Source organism: Aspergillus piperis (assembly GCF_003184755.1).
Source record: "Aspergillus piperis CBS 112811 unplaced genomic scaffold BO85scaffold_20, whole genome shotgun sequence".
Lineage (NCBI taxonomy): Eukaryota > Fungi > Ascomycota > Eurotiomycetes > Eurotiales > Aspergillaceae > Aspergillus > Aspergillus piperis.
Genome location: NW_020291610.1, coordinates 163,375 through 183,125, shown reverse-complemented (window position 1 = coordinate 183,125; position 19,751 = coordinate 163,375). Strand labels below are relative to the sequence as shown.

Genomic DNA, 19,751 nt, shown 5'->3' with positions numbered 1-19,751 from the left:
GTGTTATCGATCCGTTGCCGCCTTCAGGTGCTACCCTGAAGGGTCTGGTCCATGGTTCTTAACCCCAGATCTTCCGCGTTTGACGCTTTCTTCATCTTCCCTCTTCCCCCACTTTCTTCTGGGTTTCACAGCTCACTTCATCCATCATAACTACCGATCAGATGGACCGTGTTGTTGAGCGTAAATCGCTCGAGAAACCATTCGAGCAGGCGCCTCCTGAAGAGACGGCCATTGGCGATATTGACGATGTCGTGCTCGATCCAGCGAAGGAGAAGAAGCTTCTCATAAAGCTCGATATGGCTTTTGTGCCCATCATCATGTTGACCTATCTGTCGTGTTTCCTTGACCGCAGTAATATCGGTGAATAACCCCCCAATGCATATTCCCCACGTTGGTGCAGCTTGCTAATGATCATCCAGGTAATGTGAAGGTAGCTGGCATGCCTGAAGACATCCACGCCTCCGACAGTGAGTATTCCACTGCCGTGTCTATCTTCTATGCCACCTACGTGCTCTTGGAAGCACCGTGGGCGGTAGCAATGAAGAAGCTCACGCCACGGAATATCCTGACCGGTCTATGTATCATCTGGTCTATCACTACCGTGTTCACGGGGTTCATTCACAATGTTGCCTCGCTCTACGCAACGCGATTGATCCTCGGAGGCTGCGAAGCCGGTCTCTTCCCCTGTCTGAACCTGTACTTGACCATGGTGTACCGTCGAGAGGAACAGGCAAAGCGCGTCTCGTACCTAATGAGCTGTGCTGCCATCTCCGGTGCCGTGGGTGGTCTCCTCGCCTATGCATTGCTGCACATGGACGGTATAGGCGGCAAAGCCGGCTGGAGGTAAACCCAACTCCCCTTCCTCATCATTCCCAGCCATCCCATGCCCGATGCTAATGAGAGAATCAGATGGGTCTACATCATCGAAGGAATCTTCAGTCTAGTCTGCGCCGTCCTAATCTGGTTCGGTCTCCCCAACGACCCCAGCAACGCCTACTTCCTCACCGACGAAGAGAAGTACATGATGCGCGTGCGCAACGAACAACGCCGGAAGTACATGGGCAGTGAGCACTTCAGCTGGGAGGAGATGCGCATAGCTCTGCGTGATCCCAAGCTCATGTTCTCGGCCCTCACCCAGTTCTGTCAGGACATTCTTCTCTATGGGTTTAGTACCTTCCTCCCGACTATCTTGGGGAGTCTGGGGTATAATAGTCTGATGAGTAATGTGCTCACGGTGCCGGTGTATATCTGGGCTGCGATTGTGTTCATCGCTGTTGCGTTTTGTGCGGATCGCTTTGGGAGGTTTTCAATCGTATGTATCTTCTTTCCCGCTTACCATCAGTTTACTAGGGAGTAAGGAGTGTGCTGACATGAGGGACAGTTCATCCTAGTCACCAACATTTTCGGCATCGTCGGCTACATTCTCCTCCTGACCGTCTCCAGCGATCCCGTAAAATACTTCGCGACTTATCTCTGCGGTGTGGCTGTCTACACCGGCGTCGGACTGAACGTCGCCTGGTTGAACGTCAACGTGGCGCCGCAGTACCGGCGTGCACTTGCCATCGGCCTGCAGCAGACGGTGGGCAATTGTGCCGGTATCGTAGCGGGGCAGGTATACCGCACATCGCCATATGTATTGGGAAATGCGTTCTCGTTGGGGGCGTTGGTGGTATCGCAGATAATTGTCGCGCTTCATGCAATGTACCTGAGACGCGAGAATAAGATGAAAGAGGACATACTGGCCGGTGAGAAGGAAGACACGCGACGAGTGAAGACAGGTGATGGCGAGGTGGAGTTCAGATACCATACTTAATATCTCTATTTATATAATCAAAAATTTATTGCTCGTTCCAAGTACTTGGTGCTGTTACAGTCCAACAAGAAACATCAGCCATGTCATCCTAATTGACAAGCGACCCCACAACCTCATCGAAATTCTCCTTCTCAAGCCCCAATCTCTCATTCCACGATCCCCCGGGCACCCGTGACCAGTCTCCATACGGCCCATCCGGGAATCTCGCCAACCCAGCCGCCAAGAGTAAAACTCTCACGGCAGTAAAGTCCCCACCCTTGAGCTGCTGGGTACTTTCTTCGATAACCGGCTTCAGGGCAACATCAGTGACCTTCCAGTCCTTGCCGGTGGCTTTTTCCAGAGCACCGAGAATCTGCTTCTGAGTGATGGTGAATGACTCGACGTAGACGTATTGGTTCTGGGTAACCTCCGGGTTCTGCAAAACAGCAACGAGAGCACGGCCGATTTGAGCGAGGGTGGTCACGGAGGCCGGGTTGGTGCCGTCGTCGTAGATGGTTGCTTCGTGGGATTGGAGGTTGAAGCCTAGAAAGCCGTTTTTGACACCCTGTTGTGGTACCTCCTTAGCATTCCTTCATGAATGGGACGTAGCAACTGATAGGTACTATATGTGTGTGTTGTAGATCTACTTACCGCATCGAAAAAGGGTCCCGTGATGAGCGCAGTCCAAGTTAGCCGATCCTGTCTCTCCTTGAGATAATCGACGTTGGCTTTCTTGCCATCGAGAAGCGGTGCGAGAGCCCGGACGCGGTCGTCGGCGGTGTTGTTGCCGAATTCACTGGGGATAAATCGTTTCACTCCTGCATCGACGGCAGCGTCGATGAGTTTCTGCTGGAATGAAAGACCTGCATTGCCTACGATACTGATCACAGCATCTTGGCCCTTGAACGCAGAGACGAGCGAGTAGTGGCTGTAGTCTGATTTGATGACTTGAAGGCCGTCGGGGAAGGTGCTGGTAGATGACTCTCTAGTGAGTGCGGTGATGTTGAAGGCTTTGGATGAGAGGAAGGCTTTTAGGACATGAGAGCCGAGGTTACCTCCGGCCTGAGAGAGATCGTACGTTAATGTTGAAGGATAAGGAGGAATTGAGCTGGATCACTTACTCCAACGATTACCACGTTCTTTAGCGGGGAGGCCATCTTGCTGGTATAACTATCGGGCTTTGTAGTGCTTTGTATGGTGGGTAGTATCGAAGTCTCTTGCTGAAAGTTTTCCAGTTGCTGTACTCTTCTGCAGATATTATAAGGATGTGACAGTCTTCATCCAGCACTTATATACATAATCTTGCTCATTAGGATTGGTAATCACGTAAGTGATGCCTTCTGGAAAGTGTTTCCTAAATATGCTTAGCCATAGGTACCTGGATATCACGCCATCTCCATCATGCCGGAATTGACTCCGGTTTACAAATCGGCAGTCGATTGACATGTATAGTTCCGAGAGTCGAGTACCTTCTGTTCCGGATCGTCTGACGCTAAACCATTTCCGGCGCAAAAGTGCGATTGGTCGAAAAGGGGGCAGAATGACACAACTCAAGTGCCGTGGTGGATTACGACTGCCAATTAACACATAAGGCACAATGCACAAAGACAGATGCCATCATTCATAAGCGTTTACCTAAGCCAGAAACACAACGTACCGCATCAAGCATTGTGCATGTCCATTGCCACTGAAACTCATTCTTGGCAGTTTGTCAGTACCATTGCAATTCTTAAGCACCTAAGCTCAGGAGTGGCCAGCTGCAAGCATCCTGTAACGGACACTGGCGCGCCTGTTCATCCTTCCTTCTGCGTGCGTGAAGCCCTCATGGCTGTAATGGGGCAAAATGAAACGCCAAGAGCTGGCTCAATCAAGAAGAGCAGTCAAATCTCGAGGTACGTAGTCCTAATGACACCCTAAATATACAAGCCACTAACATAAATTAAAGCGGGGTGCGCACGGTGTAAGCAGCGTGTAAGCTAGATAGGCGGCGATTCTCATGTCAACGTCAGAACACTAAATATCACAGCGAATCAAATGTGACGAAACTAAGCCTTCTTGCGTGGCTTGTTCTCGGAGAGGATACGACTGCCCGGGGTATCGCAAGGATGTCAAATGGTCGGTTAAGCACGAAGCGAAGGGTCTGGCTTCACATAATCTGGAACAATCAGAGTCCTCATCACATAATGGACCTCTAATGGGTTGGTTCTCTGAACCAGCGGAGAAGCTACGTCTTGCTTCGCTGAGCGATCTGCAACCTCCTCCTGAGCGTAGCCAGTCCTCTACTAAGACCACCAAGGAATGCAAGACATCAGACCCAAATGGCGATAGAACAGAAGCACCCAATCATTCGACCACAGGCAGCGGTCCAGCACTTACATTGCAGACCTCCGACGCCGAAAGCACCCCGGGGAAACAACATGACGCTGGGAGAGAATCACGACTAACTGATTTGTCTACGAAGTTGCGAGCATACTATTTTTCTGACACATGCCGTATCCTTTCCGCTTATGATTCCCCAACGAATCTCTTGCGAGAATGGGTCACACGGCTCTCAACTGAGCACCCCCTGATCGACGCCTGCGTTCTATCCATATCGGCTGCACATCTCTCGCAACAACAGCATGAGATGAGTAAACTGGATGCAAGTCACCACACAGCAGCGCTTTCAAAACTTGCTGCTGAACTCGACGCTCTGGACAAACAGTCGCCGTCAGACTCACACGATAAGGCTTTACTCTCCCCAAAGACCACCGCATCTACGACTGTCTTACTTCTTGGGATTACTATGATCGGGAAAACATCAGTGTGTATAATCCTGCTACTGATATGACCTTCACTAGTTCTAACCCCTACCCAGTCATGGAATGATCCATCCTCACCTGGAACGCAGCACCTCGAAGCGGCAAGGGCTATTTTCAAGTCGTTATACTGCGAACGCCACTATGAGCCTTCCCCAGACACCTGTCTGCTGGGACCGGATGACCCGCGTCCTCGACACTTCTTCGTTGGAGCTTTAGCTTACTGGGAAGCCTTGATGTCATTTGTCGTAGACAACAGCACAGACACGACAGACTACCTCCTACCCTTCCGCGACGACGAATGCAACATGTCATTTATCCATCCATGGAGCGGTATGTCTCCCAAACTCTTCATCTATCTGTCAAGGGTCGGCTCTCTCGCCCGACAGGCGCACCATCTACGGCGAGCATCGAATTCTCCGCAACGGACACCAAAAGAACGACACGAACTTCTATCGCAAGACAAGCATCTAGAAGAGTTAATATGCCAATATAGGTTTCCCCGTCAGGATCAGTTCCAAAGTACAGGTGATCCATCTACTCCAATCCTCCACTTCCGATTCCTAGCAAGAGCCTATGAACTATCAATTATGCTCGAGCTTTGTCGAACATTTCCCGAGTTGCTGCGCCGGGACCAACGGGAGTTGGATCACGACACTCAAAAACAACATCTGAATACTCTGGCCATCACGATTCTCACGCTGATCGCCAAGATACCCGAAACATCTGGAACGAGGGCAATTCAGATGCCGATTCTTGTGATAGCGGGGAGTACGCTTCAGTTTCAGCGGATTGAAGATCTGGATGTTGACATGGAAGTATTGCCTGAAGGTGTGCCGGTGTCTACTCAGACGCGTGGGCAATTCGATATACAGTTCTGGCGTCTATTTGTTGATTCTAGACTTGACAAGTTGGCGTCCTATATGGGGTTAGATACAGTCCGGCGGGCGTGTAGGATTGTGAGAGAAACCTGGGCTCGGGCGGACCGGTTATTGTTGAGTAGTTCATTGCATGTGCATTGGATTGACGTGATGATCGATAATGGATTGGAGACGCTTATAGGATAGATTGTCGACAGATTGGGTACCTGATTTGACAGCAGGGTATCTACCACTGCCTCAGAGAGACCCCCACCAGGCCATGTCTATATTTCATCAGAACATCCAAGATTCCTTGGCCGCTCCTCTCAGATCCGCCAGATTGTCAATTTCCTCCATCTCAATGACGAACCGGACAAATTACGACAGCCAAGAGATCTACTCGGAGAAGATAATATACAAATTTATCTCGTTCCTTGTGGTTGCAAAGTTAAGGTTGTAGTCGGAGAAGGGGCAGTACTACGTCACGGCCGATGAATGACGCCATGACTGACGACGCCTGTATTTATCCCTTGCCCTACCTACTTCGACACCTGGGTCTTTTCACTTCAGCAGACATAGTCTGACAGACACAGTACTTTTTCAATCATTCTGAACCATATTCCTGATATTATTACAATCCTTGCATCGTAAATAAATCTACAAGAATACTACAATGGGCCTCTGCATGTCCCTCATGGGCCGCAACCGGCGGAGATACCCCAGTATGGGCATGGGCGGTGGCTACGGCTACCCTCCCCCGCGCCCGCACTACGGTGGTGGCGGGGGCATGCCGATGCATTCCTACGGACGACCCCACGGTCCTCCTGGCGGTGGCTTTGGTGGCCGAAGAGGGGGTGGCTTTGGACCGCCTGGTGGGAGAGGAGGATTTGGTGGGGGAGGAAGAGGGAGATGGTAGATTGTGAAGATAAAGTATGTCAGCTGTTGATCTCTTAATTGGTGTGTGCTAATATCTGAACGTAGGGCTGGGATGGTATTGAAAGAAACGAGGATATATGAACGGGGCTTTCTGGCGGGCACAATTTGGAGTTTGGAGTCAGCTGTTTGGATTTCGGATATTATGGACGTGTCGAAGCTGCATAGACATGCTTCGTGTGAGAGAGAAGAAAGCATGTTTTAGTTCACTGCCATCGAGTTATTATTGAGGCAACCGACAATCCGCTTCGATTAGATCACGATACACATAACATGGTCTTTACATTTCTCTGACTGATGTTCAATGAATCATTTTCGATGGATCCAAGGGACTGGACCTTTGATGGTATATACTACCCTAGACAATGGACTGTGGACTGTATGGAACCTGCCGCTCCAGTAACTGTGCCTGGGGTCATCGATGCTTGTTGCACACATATATAAATTACACAGGTTTGGCCTAAGCACATACCTAGGCCTCGATGGCTCTCATGAATGCCGGGCTCTCGTAGCCCTCCACGACCTTGGCGATCGGGATGTAGTGTGCTTCTGGGAGCTGGTTCTGCAGCTGACGGACGTAGTGTTGGGCGACCTTAAGCCACAGCGCTTTCTCGCGCTGGCTGGCCCCGGAGCCTTGCCAGACCCACAGCCGACTGCCAACATCGTAGAGAAAGATGTCGTTTCCAACCAAGTCGGACTTGCTCACACGCTGGCCATCTTTGACCAGGTCGAAAGTGAGTGTGCCGGACGAGTCGCTCAGTCTAAAGAGCTTGCGTGACCGCACATCGCCGCCGTCGTCCGTGCGTTTGGCGAAACGCCCCGGTCGCGGAGCCTGGAATGTGGATGGGTCGGCCTCCTTGCCTCCCAGCAAGTCCACAATGACCCTGGAGCGCGACTCGAGCTGCGACAGAACCTCGACATCAATGTGCTTAGCAAGAGTCATGTCATTGACCACCTGCGCAGCTTTGGCCTTCTCCATGGGGCTGCAGTTCTTGCCCTGCCAGACCCAGATCTTATCACCCTTGTCCAGCACGAACACATCATTCTCGTCGAGGCTTTCCCAGGTGGGCTCCACCTCGTGCACAATAATCGAGCGACCTAGAGAAGGATGCTTGAACACGCGAAGCAAGGTGAGGATATCCTTGGGTGCTTCAGGCTCGACGTGGTGGAATCCAGACCGCACGCCGCCCGACCGGATGGAGATGTGCCGGAACAGACCCAAGAATTCCTCGGATGGCTCCTGTTCAATCTCGCGATGCTGCGTCGCGGTGCCATGCAGGAATTCATCCAGCTCGACCGTCTTGTAAGCAGCTGTACCGGCTTCATCCTGGGTGGTCTTACTGCCCAGCCAGAAGAAGATGTCATGACCCAGCTTGTCCCCCACCTTGTACGAGTGCAGCACGATGTAGCTGTCTCCGTTGTAGAACTCTCCCGTACGCTCCTTGGGCCATGGTATAACCTCGAAGTTCTCGATCCTCCACACGAACAGACCCGGCTCCTGGCCGATAGATCCGTTGTTCCAAGCGGGCTCGGTAGCGGCGGAGTTGTACTTGACACGGTGGTCAAGGTCGGAACCGATTAGTTCCACATTGCTGTCCTTGATATCGTATTCTTTGGGGTGGACCAGTCCTTCGTGAGGGGGCATGCTGTCGGTGAGAGAAGTGGTAACTGATAATGGAGAATGGCTAATAAGATGTGTGTTGACTGTTGAGTTCGAGGAGATGTCCTGCAGCTGCTGCTTCTGCGGGGTCCGGCAGAACCGGCGGGGGAAAGGGTGGGCGGTGAACTCAGGGGGGGATCGCCCTCATGCTTGCCCGATGTGGGGTGCTGAACCAGCCCCGGCCAGTTGCCCCGTTAGGATGTCATCAACATTCCACAGGGTCATTTTTGTTAATGGGACTTCCTTGGACACGCTAGACTCGCGTGGTTGCTTGTTGCTACTCTATACATCTACTGGTCTGGTTCAGCCAGTGCTCTTTCCCAATTGATGACGGTCGTCCAACGTGATACCCACTTATGGCCTGCAATACAACCTCCCACGCTCCCTAGGAGACGAGGATGTTGTAGAGGTGTGCTCTGGTGCATTTGGAATTTACAGATCGAGCTGCACAAGTAATTTGAACAGGTTATTGCACTTATACCCCTAGCTCTTGCTGCTGGCAATGGCTCACTTGCTCACCATGACCTTCCTATACCCCAACTTCAAGAGCTAGGGCATCAAAATTATGCGTCTACTCCACATTAGTTGCCTGCGAGGGACATCTGTGACGCATCCATCTCTACGACAAGCAGCAGGGGAACTGAAACCACCTTGAAGATTATATTGAACCTTCCGCCTCTCGATCTGCAGATTGACCATCCCAGCTGTCGCCAGCCACTAAGCTGACGACACCACCAGCTGATACTAATTTGATCTTGCCACACTCTGAAACAGGCAGACGCACCGGGTATATCAGGCAGCCGATGAAGTACAAAAAAGCTCCGGGGGATCAATTCAAGCGCATAAAGTACCGTTGCTGTCTCCAGAATTTCCGCAATACACTGGTAGGGAATGCCTTCTGCAGATCACTCGTCATCTGCTTGTCCCTTGCATCCGTTCCACTGCACTGGCCACGTAGAATATGGATCGATCCCCATCAGCTAATTGGAATGCTGCGCACGCATTCCTCACTATACACCCGTTACCTTGGACTGGCTTCCTTCAACTTTCCTGGTCTTATAGAGGTTTCCTTGCCTGATCACGGCGCCGTCCAATGAGTACTCGTGCTTTTCGGAAGATACATTTCCATAAACACCGCGTGCCCCCAGCAGTGCTCCAAACCTCCATTTCAGCATCTTTTTGCGTGATGGGCCATCACCTGCACATATCTCCAGATCATGGCGCACCCCTTGATTGGTAGGGTGGACACAAGTTTATCCACATAAGCTCTCTGGCGGACACGCAAAGTAACTCAATGCACGATGATCCTCTACCAGATTCAGTGCCTGACGCGTGCTATGCACTATCTAAGTACTACATGTCGCGGACCAGGGGAGATTCACCTTACAGGGATGATCGACCGAAACCACAGCCGATCTACTTTTAGATATGTCCTGTAGACATGGCCCAAGTCAAGAACGAACTACATATAGTCCCCTGTGGCTATCAATCGGCAGACAAAGAAGATATTACAGCAGGGCCATCGAAGGCGAAGCACGTCAGCCGAACTCAGGACATGGACGAATACCTGCTGAAGAATGACCTGGAGTTCACGCCAGATAGACAATATGTCCGGTGGGCAAAGGGAAACAAGAAGCATCCCCGCAATTGGAGTGCAACCCGCAAGGTGTACGATATTGGGTTAATCTTTCTGTTGGACCTCTTTGTGTAAGTATTTACACCTCGATGTTGCTGCACTGCTAACAACCGCAGAACTGCTACAAGTACTGCTGGTGTATGTTTCTCATCCAACAGTGTGGCCATTCTAATGATCATAGGCATCGGCCGCTTCAGAGGCCCAAAACGAATACCATATTGGAAATACCTTGTGCACGTTCTGCTTTGTGACTTTGTACGTTCTTTCAGACCTCTGACAGTACCCGACTGACCGTATAGATTCCTCATGGGGCAGGTTGTTGGCGCGATTGTCTTTCCTCCGTGGTCCGAGTGCTTTGGACGCAAAAAACTATATTTTATCAGCAGCACCGGTAGTGCGTTATGCTGCCTGATCATTGGGGTCGTTCATTCCTTGGTCGCCGTGGTCATCTGTCGCATCGTGGGAGGGTTCTTGAGTGCTATCCCATACACTGTTGGCAGCGGCAGCAATGAAGACATGTTCAACTCACGATCTCGCATCTGGACCACATTTCTCTGGACCATTGCCTCAAATGTCGGTCTTCTAATCGGCCCAATTATCAGCATCCTTGTTGTTGAAAACCTACATTGGTATGTGTCCTGATCCGGCTCCCCAAAGCTAGCTCTAATTCAATAGGCGCTGGGTATTTTACATATACACGATCATCCTCGCTGTCATGAGCGCGTTCTTCCTCCTCATCCGAGAATCACGTCCCGCCCTGCTCCTGGCCCAAGAGGTCTCACGCATCCGCCACGAAACGGGCCACGACAGCCTACAGCCTCTGAACCACGACCACTCCCCTGACCTCCGCACCTTCATCAAAGCCTCGCTGTTCCGACCGCTGCAGCTCTTCTTCGGTGAGCTTCTCATATTTACCATGGCCATGATGATCGCCTTCTCCTTCGCCTTGGTCTATATCTTCACCGAGGCACTCCAACCGATCTACGAGTCCATGAACTTTACACCATCAGCTGCCGCTTTGCCTTTCCTCGCCGTCGGCGTTGGTGTTTGTTTCAGCACTTTTACTCGTATTCTCGACTTTCGAATCATCGATGCCAAACACGCAGCGTCTCAACCCGTCAAACCAGAAGATAAACTGACCGGGCTGGCCATCGGGGCCCCTGCTTTTGCGATTGGGCTGTGGTGGTTCGCCTGGACCATTCCCCCGAAGGCGGAGGATATTCATTGGATCGTCCCTACGGTCTCCCTTGTGTTGATTGGGTACGCATTGAATGAATTTGATACTGTGCTATATGGATATCTGGCAGATAGCTATCTGAGCTATTCGGCTAGTGGCACGGCGGCGGTACAGCTAGTCCGGGCAGGGATGTCGGGAGCATTTCCGCTATTCACACGGCAAATGTTCGACGGGCTGGGAGCGAATGTTGCGGCTTCATTGTTGGCAGCGTTGGCAACGGTGTTCTGCAGTGTGCCGTTGTTGTTTTTGTTGTATGGGGAGCGGATCCGAGCGAAGAGCCGGTTCGCGAAGCATAGCCTGGAGGTTCAGGAGCAATTTGTCAAGCAAGGTTGAAAAGTGCTACTGTTGTGCTTCAATCCCGGCTGTGGGTATTTCCATGGCCTATACAATGTGGTCTCGGCGTTCCGGGTTGCAATCTATTCGAGCAACTTCAGATGAGATTAGAGTTGTGAGACAAAGTAAGTATTGTTAATCACAATCAACGTTAAATAAAACGACGGCGCATATACCATTCTCATCGTATCAAAATGACATGATTTCCTAACAATCCTTCCCCACACAAAGTCAACTTACAACCCCAAAGCCGTCAAAATAGCCTTTCCAACCCCAGTCGCACTCGCCGGGTTCTGTCCCGTAATGACCGCTCCTCCCAACTCGGCAACCTGGGACACCACCACCTTCTCCCCCCACGGCTGCTCAGCCTTGACATAGGTAGCACCCACCCTCTTCAACTCATCCTCCAACATAAACGGCATAATCGAACTCAGCTGCACCTGGTCCTCCTCGGTATTCGAGAACCCAGTCACCTCCGCACCCTTCAACAACGCTGTTCCGGAGGGCGTGGTAGCATTCACTAGCACCGCAGGGCCATGACACACCGCCGCGACGGGCTTCTTGGCCACAGCGAAGGCTTGGATCAGGGCCAGGGAGGTCTTGTCACTGTAGAGGTCGTACATAGCTATACCACACAGATACTCATCAGCATTTCGTTGACTATAGACGGGTAAAATATGGGATACATACGTCCATGACCACCAACGTAGAAGATGGCATCGAATTCAGAAACCCGCGACACAACATCCGACAGCTTGACCGTGTTGGTCCAGAGGGATTCCTGCTCCTTGAGGAATTTCTGGGACACGGGGTCCTGCTTGAACATTTCAATGGAGCCCGGGTCCAGTGGGGCTTTGCCGCCGGCTGGGGAGGCGATTACCAGCTCAGCTTTGGAGTGGAGGACGTCCCAGGGGTGGGCGAATTCGGGCTATATTGTTATTTTGTTAGTAATGAGGAAGTTTGGCAGAGAGGAATTGAGGGTTGGGCTCACCAAGTACCAACCGGTGGGGTTATTGTTGGCATTGTGGTGGTCGTGGGAGGTGAGGACGACGAGGACTTTGGGGGCCATCTTGGATGAATAGTTGTTATTTGGTTGACTTAATTGAATGGCAATTGAGAAGATGAGGTTTGCTTCCTACTCTGTATTTTGGGGAGAACGGGACCACTGTGTATTTAAATTTAAATGCCTGGCGGGGTTCTGGCTGGGGGGAAATTGAACAGGATGACATCAAACAGGCATAGCTCTGGTGGGGTGATTGCTGATTAGTCACTCAAGGTCGTGGGGCTACAGGAGACTTGCCCTAGACGGGACTAGCGTCAGGCATCGATCCCGGAAGGGTTCATTATTCAGCTGGCTTCGATCCTGGTCCGGAGGTTTCGATTGCTTCAAGATGGGTTATGTACAAGCATTTCAGGGCTGTTAGTGGCTGCGGAGACAATATGCTTATGTCCGATTCGTAATGATAATCCTGTCAGCATTTTAGTGCGAGGACCTGGTTAACTGTCTCTCCATTTGTCCGGTTGACCGCTATAGTGTGACGAGCTGTGGGACTGGCTCGCTGATCAGAGCCTCGGTACGGAGTGACCTTTACTGTGTTGTAGCAGGAGATTAGTCCTACATCCTATTGATGTGTATCGGCATGGAGGTTTAAAAGTCGCTAAAGTGCAGGTGTGACGTGATAGCACTCTGTAATCAGTCTATTTGGATGAAACATATATCACCTACTTAGTAGTTTGTACTTGATTCCACCTCGGGCAGTTCACTTCATTACTATCAATATGCTCAGTAGCTACTTCCATCATGCAAATGAGACTGTCTCTACTGCATCACATCTAGTGAACGCTCAACATTCACAGATTCGCCAGGATAGCATCAGCGCCCGAGACCTACGTCTGTCAGCATACATTTACCAATACTGAATAAAATGTGGAAAGAAAGGTACATACCTTAACAGCACCCTTCTCCGTCTCAATCTGTGCATAGGTCACCTTGCCATGGTCAATGACAATGGCGAAGCGCCCGGTACGACCAGCGTTGGCCCAGCCGAGAGTGTTGGCGAAGCGGGCATCGGGATCAGTCAGGAAAAGCTAGCATCGAAGCATCGTGAGCAATGGGGCAAGGAGAATATTTCCGAGGGGAGGGGGCTCACAATATCATCATTCTTAACGTTGTTAGCCTTTCCCCATGCGCTCATGACAAAAGGATCGTTGGAGGCGATCACTGCAACAACCTGCACACCCTTCTCCTTCAGCTGAGGAAGGTTCTGGATGTAGCCGGGGACATGGTTGATGGAGCAGGTGGGGGTGAAGGCACCTATTATGATGGTTTGTTGGTCGGATGTTTATTTGAAAAGCATAGGTTAGGGTGGGTACAAACCAGGAACAGAGAACAGGACGACCTTCTTATCGGCCCATTCTTTCGAAGCGTTGTAGTTAATGGGGATACCGCATGCGGTGATGTCGCCCTTTTCTTCGCTCCAGGGGATGTACCTGGCTGTTCGTTAGATATAAGGAAGGTTACTCATTTAATGGACAACGCACTGGAAGACAACGTCGGAAGGGAAGGAATCGCCGGGTTTGAGAGCCATGGTTAATGCTAGTGCGGGTGGAAGAGGAGTGGAGAGGATGAGGAGGAATCAAGGGGATGGGAAGTTGGTTGGTGTTGTAGAAATGGAACTGCGGGGTAGTCAATGAAGGGTGGGAGGAAGTAATCATCTATATTAATAAGTAGCTACAGCTGCAACTAAGTACTACTAGTTACTAGCTATCCATTAGTCGGTGGCGCCCCCAAGGTTCTGATTGCGCGATGCCATCCCCGAAGCAGTAAGTAGCTCTGATCCTGCACTTCTCGGAGGTCTCCGTATGCCGCCGTCTTGCTCGGGTCGGCTCGGCAATTGAAATTGTCGGTAGGAGGAAATTTCTTATATCATGTCATCATTGCAATATTTTGATGATAATGTCTATACTCTTATATCTAGATCGCTCAATGCTTAAACCAATCCAGCCCGCCAGAATTGCACCGGCACCTCCACCTTCGCTCCCAGCTTCTTCGCCGCGTTCATCACCCACTCTGGTTCACGCATGAACTGTCGCGCCATCAACACCAGATCCGCCACGGGCTCCGGTCCAGATACTGTCGCATTGGCGGCGTGCGCCTCATCGGCGCCTTCCACGAGTCCTCGGGCCTGGTCGGCCTGGGTGATGAACCCGACTGCGCCCACCAGCGTCTTCGCGCCGGTCGCATGGATGGCTTTGCGCACCTGTGCGGCCAGATCAATGTGGTAGTTGGTGTGGATATTGATCTTCTGGCTATGGTGGTTACCCCCGGAACTGACATCCAAGAGGTCGACTCCGAGCTCTGGAAGCAAAGGCAGAAGCTTGAGCGAGCTCTCCATGTTCCAGCTGCCTGATTCCGCCGCAACAGCCTGTCCGTCCAGCCATTCCGTCGCACTGATCCGCAAGAACAACGGAGTACCGCTGGGGACGGCCGCCCGAATGGCCGTCACGGTTTCCCGGAGAATGCGTGTGCGGTTCTCGAAGCTGCCTCCATACTCGTCCGTCCGCTTGTTGGTCACCGGGCTCAAGAACTGGTTGATCAGGTATCCGTGAGCGGCGTGGACCTCGATCACGTCAACACCAGCCCGGATGGCCGTCTCCGCACTCTTTGCGAAGGCCTGCACTATTTCTTTGATCTCCTCGACCGTCAAAGCCCGAGGCGCCCAGTATCCCTCGCCAGTTCCATCCCAGGCCTGGTCCGCACCACCGCTGGGCCCGACCACCTCGGACGGGAATCCACCCGTACTCTCGTCCGCCTTGACGCAGGGCTTCTTGGCCTGCACGGCCACCCACGGAGGGAGCACACTCGCCTTGCGACCCGCGTGGGCGAGCTGGACAGCTACCTTGGCACCTTGGCTGTGACAGAATCGCACCACGCGCTGCAGACTCTTGAATTGCTCCGATTCAGGGGAATGCTCCCACAAGCCCGCGTCGTTGGGAGAAATACGCCCGTTGGGCTGGACAGCCTGGGCTTCGACGAAGACGAGACCGGCGCCTTTAAGAGCGAATTGGCCCAGGTGGGCAATGTGGTAATCCGTGAGGGCGCCAACGAAGGGAGAGGAGGTATCGCTTTCGGCGGAGTACATGCACATAGGCGAGACAACGACGCGGTTCTTGAGGGTCACATCGCGAATCTTCAAGGGGCGGAAGAGCGTGGGAGTGTTGGGGTCGGCGGGGTTGAGGGCTTCGCCGCCATTGTTCGCGGGGGTAAAGTAGGGGGTCTCCGTGGAGGGAATCACACGGGGGGCTTGGTGGAAACCCATGGCGATGAAGAGGTTTGGAGGAAGGGAGCGAGAAGCAATTGCTGTAGCCAAGGAGACATGATGAACAGTGGCCGGGTGGGTTTTATACCCAGCGCGTCCGTGAGGTTGAATTGAATTAATAATTGACCCTCCGATGGTGACATTTTCGGGTTGGGGATTTGCTGACAAATGGGCCATTCCCGGATAATCGGATGAGAAGCCCTGCTGATTCGGGGATGCCCCATGCAGTGCACACCAGCACGCCGAATATCCAAGGGCAAACTTACTGAGAGAGCGTGTCTTTCATGTCTTTCAAAATCTTCAAGAATGCTGTGTCCAAGCCCCAGAGCGTGTCATGTCCCGTCCCTTTCTCCATCACCGATTCAAACGAGACCACCCCGTTGAGATCGGATTTGGCGAAACAGTCCTCGAAGTATTTCTGTCCCTTAGGTCCAATCATCCCATCCTTCTCTGCAAAAATGGCCTTGATCTGCAAAGGCTGCTTCACCTCCGGGTGCCCTGGTTGGTACCACTGTTCTGCCCGCACCAGCCAGCGGATATAGATCTGGAGGTCTTCACAGACTCCCCACAACCCAGTTGTCTTCTTTAGGCAGACAACAGCCTCATCGTTCATTCCTGTGGTATCCTCCAGGAAAATATACTCCACGCATAAGTTTTCCAACTCCTCGGCGGTGCGTGGGTCCATCTCATCTGCAGTAAGATTTGGTTCACGGTGCTCAATGTCTTCTTTGGACGCACGGGGAATACTGCCGCCCATCGAGGCGAGAACGTCCAGACTTGAGGAGAGCGAAGGGACTGCTTTGGTGACTACGAATTTCATCACCTTGTTCCATTGTTTCAGAACGCCAGTAGGGATCATCCTGGCCATCTGTAAGGAGAGGATGTCCGAGTGTTTGGGCTCCACCCACGGTGCTGCGAATGTTAGCCTGCTGTGAGTTTAGTTGACGGCAAAAGATAAGCTAACCCATCAGTACTGCCATTGGCCTTTTCGGGCACAGCAGGTCGCGTCGATGCATCAACAAATTCAAGATGTAGATAGTGCCAGCACTGTGGGATATAGGGACGATGTGCTTAATGGATAGATGTTCCAACACCGCTGACACTGTCTCCAGCCATACTTGGACTCGCTGTCCAGGGGGAACCGGAGTTGAACCGCCAATGCCGGGTCTAAGATGTCAGCTTTCATCCGTGAAGAAAGGGACAGTGACAAAGAATACCGGTCGATGGAGATCATTCTGACCTCCAGTTTGTTAGCGAGATGGTCTTTATGGCAGGACCATAACCGGGACCCTGCCATTCCCTGAATCAGCAGCATAGTCGGGGTGGGTGAGCCATCCTTCGTTGTCCGGGGTCCGATGTCTGCATAGGTAACCGTAAGACGCCCATGATTTCCAGTAGCAGGCAGAACTATCCGCTGGTGAAAGCGCTTTTGCGCGACGAACTCGAGCAGGTGGATATTATGGGTATTATTCGACATGGCTGTGGGGACTAAAGGTAAGATAATGAAAGATGTTGAAGTTCAGCCCGGCTCGGTTAGTTGTGTTTAGTGCGGGGACCCTGGCTATATAGACTGGTAGATTAACGTTGGGAATGGAACAGGCAGCAACAGCAGAATGGCTTGTACGCGGCCTGTACTCAATAATGATTTCATTCAACAATGTAACCATCCCTACTTACTGCTTGGCAGGACGTACAATTTCCGTCAGCCTTACGCCTGATACACTTTCCTTCCCTCAAACCACGTCTCCAGCACGTTTGCACCCTTGAAATTCCCCTGGCTCAAATCCCGATCGACGACAATAAAATTGGCCATCTTGCCTACTTCCAAACTCCCAGTGCGATGCTGCGCCCCAACAGCCTCTGCTCCGCTGAGCGTCAGAACGCGACAGAGGATCTCTCCTCCGCGTTGCATTGCCGTCTCCCCCAACGCGAGACGCCGGCATCTCCCTCCAGGTTTGTATCGGACGCGTTCAACAATCGCAGCCAGGGCATCAAATAATGATGGCGTCTCGGGGAGCATCCAGTCCGAGCCAATGGTCATGAGTGCGCCCGACGCGAGCACCCCGTTGAACGCCCATTTGTTGAGTTCGGGATACTCTTCGACAACATCGTGATGGAAGATGGCGGGTGACATTTCCGCAGTCACTTTCAACGAAGCAAATCGCGCAATATCATCTGATACCTTATCAGTACGCGCGACGATTCAGCAAACGGAAATGGACTTACCCTTGTGCACCGCATTACAATGAGCAAGCTCGTGTTTGGGACCAGTCGGATTTCCTTCCCGGACCTTGGCGATGACATCCAGCGCCAGTCGAGCAGATCCCTCACCGGCGACATGCAGTTTACACGTCATGCCCCGGCCATCGTATTTTTTCACAGCCTCGAGCAGGAAGTCCCTATCCAGTGCCAAATGCGTCGGAATTGGCTGTCCATTCGCATCCAGATCCGCCTGCGTAAATTCCGGAGGCAGTGGAGCCCCATCTAGCCAGAACTTTACAAATTGAGTATGCACATGTCGGCTTCTGAATCCCTCCGCCACATCAAGCAACCCGGCTAGACTATCCTGCGGCTCCATGGCGAAATACACCGGCGCTGACACAATATGCGTATGGATATCCATATCCAGCCGGTTCTCCAGTTCCAGTTCACGCACTGCATGTAGGTATAAGGTGTTCGCCGACGCTTCCTGACAGGAGGTGATCCCAAATTTGTGGCATATGGAGATCGCATGGTGGATCGCGCGTTTGACATGCGCCAACGGCGGGATAGGCAGACAGTCAAAGACAGCCGTCATGGCATTTTCAACTACTTCCCCCGTGAGGGCTATTCCATCTTTTCGGCGGATGTAGTACCCTCCATCTGGATCTGGGGCGCCATTAGGATCTATTCCAGCACGGATAAGCCCAGCCGTATTTAGCAAAATTCGATGACAGGAGACTTCGCGGATGAGGACGGGCTGATCGGGGTAGTGATCATCTAGGTATTTGCGATCGGGCACGCCGTTGGGGAAATGGCTCGCCTGGTAGAAGTTCCCGATGAGCCAGTCCCCGGTAACATTGGCGTAGGCGCATGCGCAGGAACCTTTAGCGAGTCGACATGTGAGGTTGTCGGGGGTGGAGTCGAAGCCGATGCGGGCTTCGTTCAGCCCTTGTAGGCCGGCGACGAGCAGGTGCGTATGGGCGTCGTGGATGCCCGGCATGACAAAGCGTTGGCGCAGGTCATATTGAATGAGGCCGCGAGCCGAGGCGATCTCCAAGATGGCTGCGTTCCTGCCAATGTGTTCGATGACCCCCGTCGGGGATACAATAAATGCCTCGGCCCAGGGTTGGTCGTCGTTGATGGTATATACGCGACCGTTGTGGAAGGCGAGGGCGTTGCTGGAGTCGATCGACGAATAGACTCGCATTGTGGATAATAGGTAGGTTTGCTATGATTAATAAAAGAGTCCACTTCATCGTCTTTATACATGCGCTGCCTCGGCTACGTTGAGGTGATATCCGATGCCGGAATAATTCCGTATCATATCGACCAGTCACACCCAACATTTCACTCATCAGACGCCTCCAAGAACTGGTCCTATGCATCTTTTATGGATGCGTTGGCTAAGCATAGCTTCCAGGTTTTGTACAGCCTAGATGCTCCTGGCCAGGTAGTAGTAGACTAAGTACTTTATCCATCCGCAATGAAAGCACGATTCTCCCTCCAAAATCGTGAGATTTGGCCCCGAAAGCAGACAGTTAAGTATCTCTCACGTGTTTCCAGTCACCACGATCATCACCACCTGTATCCTGTGAGATATTACTTTTAGGCGTATCCCAATTTAGATCCCAGGAATATTTGGGGAACGGTCAGGCTCCACTCGAACACGGCCCACACACTATGTTTCTTCCACTGCAGTCGGATTCTCTGTAGCGTGGAAGTAGCCATACGACTCATCTGTTGTCTAACGTTGTACGCGCTATAAACTAGTTCACTCTGACACATACAGTAAATTCATTCTGTGTAACAGCTCATCATTCAGAATAAGTTAACACACTTCACTATAACGTCAACTCGACAGCGATGCATTAGTACTTAGTTGATGACCCAAGCGGCAAGTAGTATACTGCCCCTATGGCAACACAACATATCTGCTGGTACCTGCCGTGTCGGTTTATACCACTGTACATTCTACCGACAG

General features: G+C 51.9%; 10 protein-coding genes across 10 annotated transcripts; 3 read left to right on the top strand and 7 right to left on the bottom strand.

The window, feature by feature from the left end:
* Positions 1-118: 118 nt before the first annotated feature.
* BO85DRAFT_427857 (allantoate permease family MFS transporter) lies at positions 119-1,852 on the top strand. Its single transcript, XM_025658176.1, has 4 exons — positions 119-360; positions 420-843; positions 910-1,312; positions 1,382-1,852. The coding sequence occupies exons 1-4, from the start codon at positions 162-164 to the stop codon at positions 1,811-1,813; spliced, it is 1,458 nt and encodes a 485-aa protein (XP_025512034.1). The 5' UTR covers positions 119-161; the 3' UTR covers positions 1,814-1,852.
* A 49-nt stretch (positions 1,853-1,901) lies between these two features.
* BO85DRAFT_502769 (aromatic alcohol reductase) lies at positions 1,902-2,975 on the bottom strand (the record flags this gene model as incomplete). The annotated part of the gene is made up of 3 exons (XM_025664214.1): positions 2,914-2,975; positions 2,444-2,854; positions 1,902-2,357 (listed from the first exon to the last, which is right to left on the bottom strand). Exons 1-3 carry the CDS (start codon positions 2,947-2,949, stop codon positions 1,902-1,904), a joined length of 903 nt encoding a protein of 300 aa, XP_025512033.1. The 5' UTR covers positions 2,950-2,975.
* Positions 2,976-3,986: 1,011 nt separating this feature from the next.
* BO85DRAFT_404233 (fungal specific transcription factor domain-containing protein) lies at positions 3,987-5,891 on the top strand (the record flags this gene model as incomplete). Its single annotated transcript, XM_025657265.1, has 2 exons — positions 3,987-4,595; positions 4,650-5,891. 2 exons carry the CDS (start codon positions 3,987-3,989, stop codon positions 5,655-5,657), a joined length of 1,617 nt encoding a protein of 538 aa, XP_025512032.1. The 3' UTR covers positions 5,658-5,891.
* Positions 5,892-6,375: 484 nt separating this feature from the next.
* On the bottom strand, positions 6,376-8,086 carry BO85DRAFT_452489 (gelsolin family protein). Its single transcript, XM_025660834.1, has one exon. It carries the CDS (start codon positions 8,026-8,028, stop codon positions 6,856-6,858), a length of 1,173 nt encoding a protein of 390 aa, XP_025512031.1. The 5' UTR covers positions 8,029-8,086; the 3' UTR covers positions 6,376-6,855.
* A 1,226-nt stretch (positions 8,087-9,312) lies between these two features.
* BO85DRAFT_139497 (MFS multidrug transporter) lies at positions 9,313-11,367 on the top strand. The gene is made up of 5 exons (XM_025654060.1): positions 9,313-9,750; positions 9,796-9,817; positions 9,861-9,934; positions 9,979-10,308; positions 10,355-11,367. Exons 1-5 carry the CDS (start codon positions 9,485-9,487, stop codon positions 11,247-11,249), a joined length of 1,587 nt encoding a protein of 528 aa, XP_025512030.1. The 5' UTR covers positions 9,313-9,484; the 3' UTR covers positions 11,250-11,367.
* Positions 11,145-12,456, bottom strand: BO85DRAFT_452488 (type 1 glutamine amidotransferase domain-containing protein). Its single transcript, XM_025660833.1, has 4 exons — positions 12,241-12,456; positions 11,940-12,177; positions 11,426-11,874; positions 11,145-11,344 (listed from the first exon to the last, which is right to left on the bottom strand). Exons 1-3 carry the CDS (start codon positions 12,316-12,318, stop codon positions 11,486-11,488), a joined length of 705 nt encoding a protein of 234 aa, XP_025512029.1. The 5' UTR covers positions 12,319-12,456; the 3' UTR covers positions 11,145-11,344; positions 11,426-11,485.
* Positions 12,457-13,100: 644 nt separating this feature from the next.
* Positions 13,101-13,837, bottom strand: BO85DRAFT_491368 (peroxiredoxin family protein; the record flags this gene model as incomplete). Its single annotated transcript, XM_025663712.1, has 5 exons — positions 13,101-13,136; positions 13,197-13,337; positions 13,400-13,563; positions 13,627-13,739; positions 13,791-13,837. 5 exons carry the CDS (start codon positions 13,835-13,837, stop codon positions 13,101-13,103), a joined length of 501 nt encoding a protein of 166 aa, XP_025512028.1.
* Positions 13,838-14,239: 402 nt separating this feature from the next.
* BO85DRAFT_379681 (NADH:flavin oxidoreductase/NADH oxidase) lies at positions 14,240-15,568 on the bottom strand (the record flags this gene model as incomplete). Its single annotated transcript, XM_025656350.1, has 1 exon — positions 14,240-15,568. One exon carries the CDS (start codon positions 15,566-15,568, stop codon positions 14,240-14,242), a length of 1,329 nt encoding a protein of 442 aa, XP_025512027.1.
* Positions 15,569-15,830: 262 nt separating this feature from the next.
* BO85DRAFT_379494 (alpha/beta fold hydrolase) lies at positions 15,831-17,045 on the bottom strand (the record flags this gene model as incomplete). Its single annotated transcript, XM_025656343.1, has 3 exons — positions 15,831-16,480; positions 16,533-16,735; positions 16,786-17,045. The coding sequence occupies 3 exons, from the start codon at positions 17,043-17,045 to the stop codon at positions 15,831-15,833; spliced, it is 1,113 nt and encodes a 370-aa protein (XP_025512026.1).
* Positions 17,046-17,276: 231 nt separating this feature from the next.
* On the bottom strand, positions 17,277-18,977 carry BO85DRAFT_471325 (amidohydrolase; the record flags this gene model as incomplete). The annotated part of the gene is made up of 2 exons (XM_025662470.1): positions 17,277-17,743; positions 17,795-18,977. The coding sequence occupies 2 exons, from the start codon at positions 18,975-18,977 to the stop codon at positions 17,277-17,279; spliced, it is 1,650 nt and encodes a 549-aa protein (XP_025512025.1).
* Positions 18,978-19,751: the final 774 nt, after the last annotated feature.

Excerpts from the sequence above, each read along its gene's own strand:
- BO85DRAFT_139497 (XM_025654060.1), top strand. The coding sequence starts at position 9,485 with ATGGCCCAAGTCAAGAACGAACTACATATAGTCCCCTGTGGCTATCAA. Across the intron at positions 9,751-9,795 it reads TTTCTGTTGGACCTCTTTGT|AACTGCTACAAGTACTGCTG; the intron begins GTAAGTATTTAC and ends TAACAACCGCAG. Across the intron at positions 10,309-10,354 it reads GTTGTTGAAAACCTACATTG|GCGCTGGGTATTTTACATAT; the intron begins GTATGTGTCCTG and ends CTAATTCAATAG.
- BO85DRAFT_427857 (XM_025658176.1), top strand. The coding sequence starts at position 162 with ATGGACCGTGTTGTTGAGCGTAAATCGCTCGAGAAACCATTCGAGCAG. Across the intron at positions 844-909 it reads GGCGGCAAAGCCGGCTGGAG|ATGGGTCTACATCATCGAAG; the intron begins GTAAACCCAACT and ends TGAGAGAATCAG. Across the intron at positions 1,313-1,381 it reads GCTTTGGGAGGTTTTCAATC|TTCATCCTAGTCACCAACAT; the intron begins GTATGTATCTTC and ends CATGAGGGACAG.
- BO85DRAFT_452488 (XM_025660833.1), bottom strand. The coding sequence starts at position 12,318 with ATGGCCCCCAAAGTCCTCGTCGTCCTCACCTCCCACGACCACCACAAT. Across the intron at positions 12,178-12,240 it reads ACCCCACCGGTTGGTACTTG|CCCGAATTCGCCCACCCCTG; the intron begins GTGAGCCCAACC and ends ATAACAATATAG. Across the intron at positions 11,875-11,939 it reads CTACGTTGGTGGTCATGGAC|CTATGTACGACCTCTACAGT; the intron begins GTATGTATCCCA and ends TGTGTGGTATAG.
- BO85DRAFT_452489 (XM_025660834.1), bottom strand. The coding sequence starts at position 8,028 with ATGCCCCCTCACGAAGGACTGGTCCACCCCAAAGAATACGATATCAAG.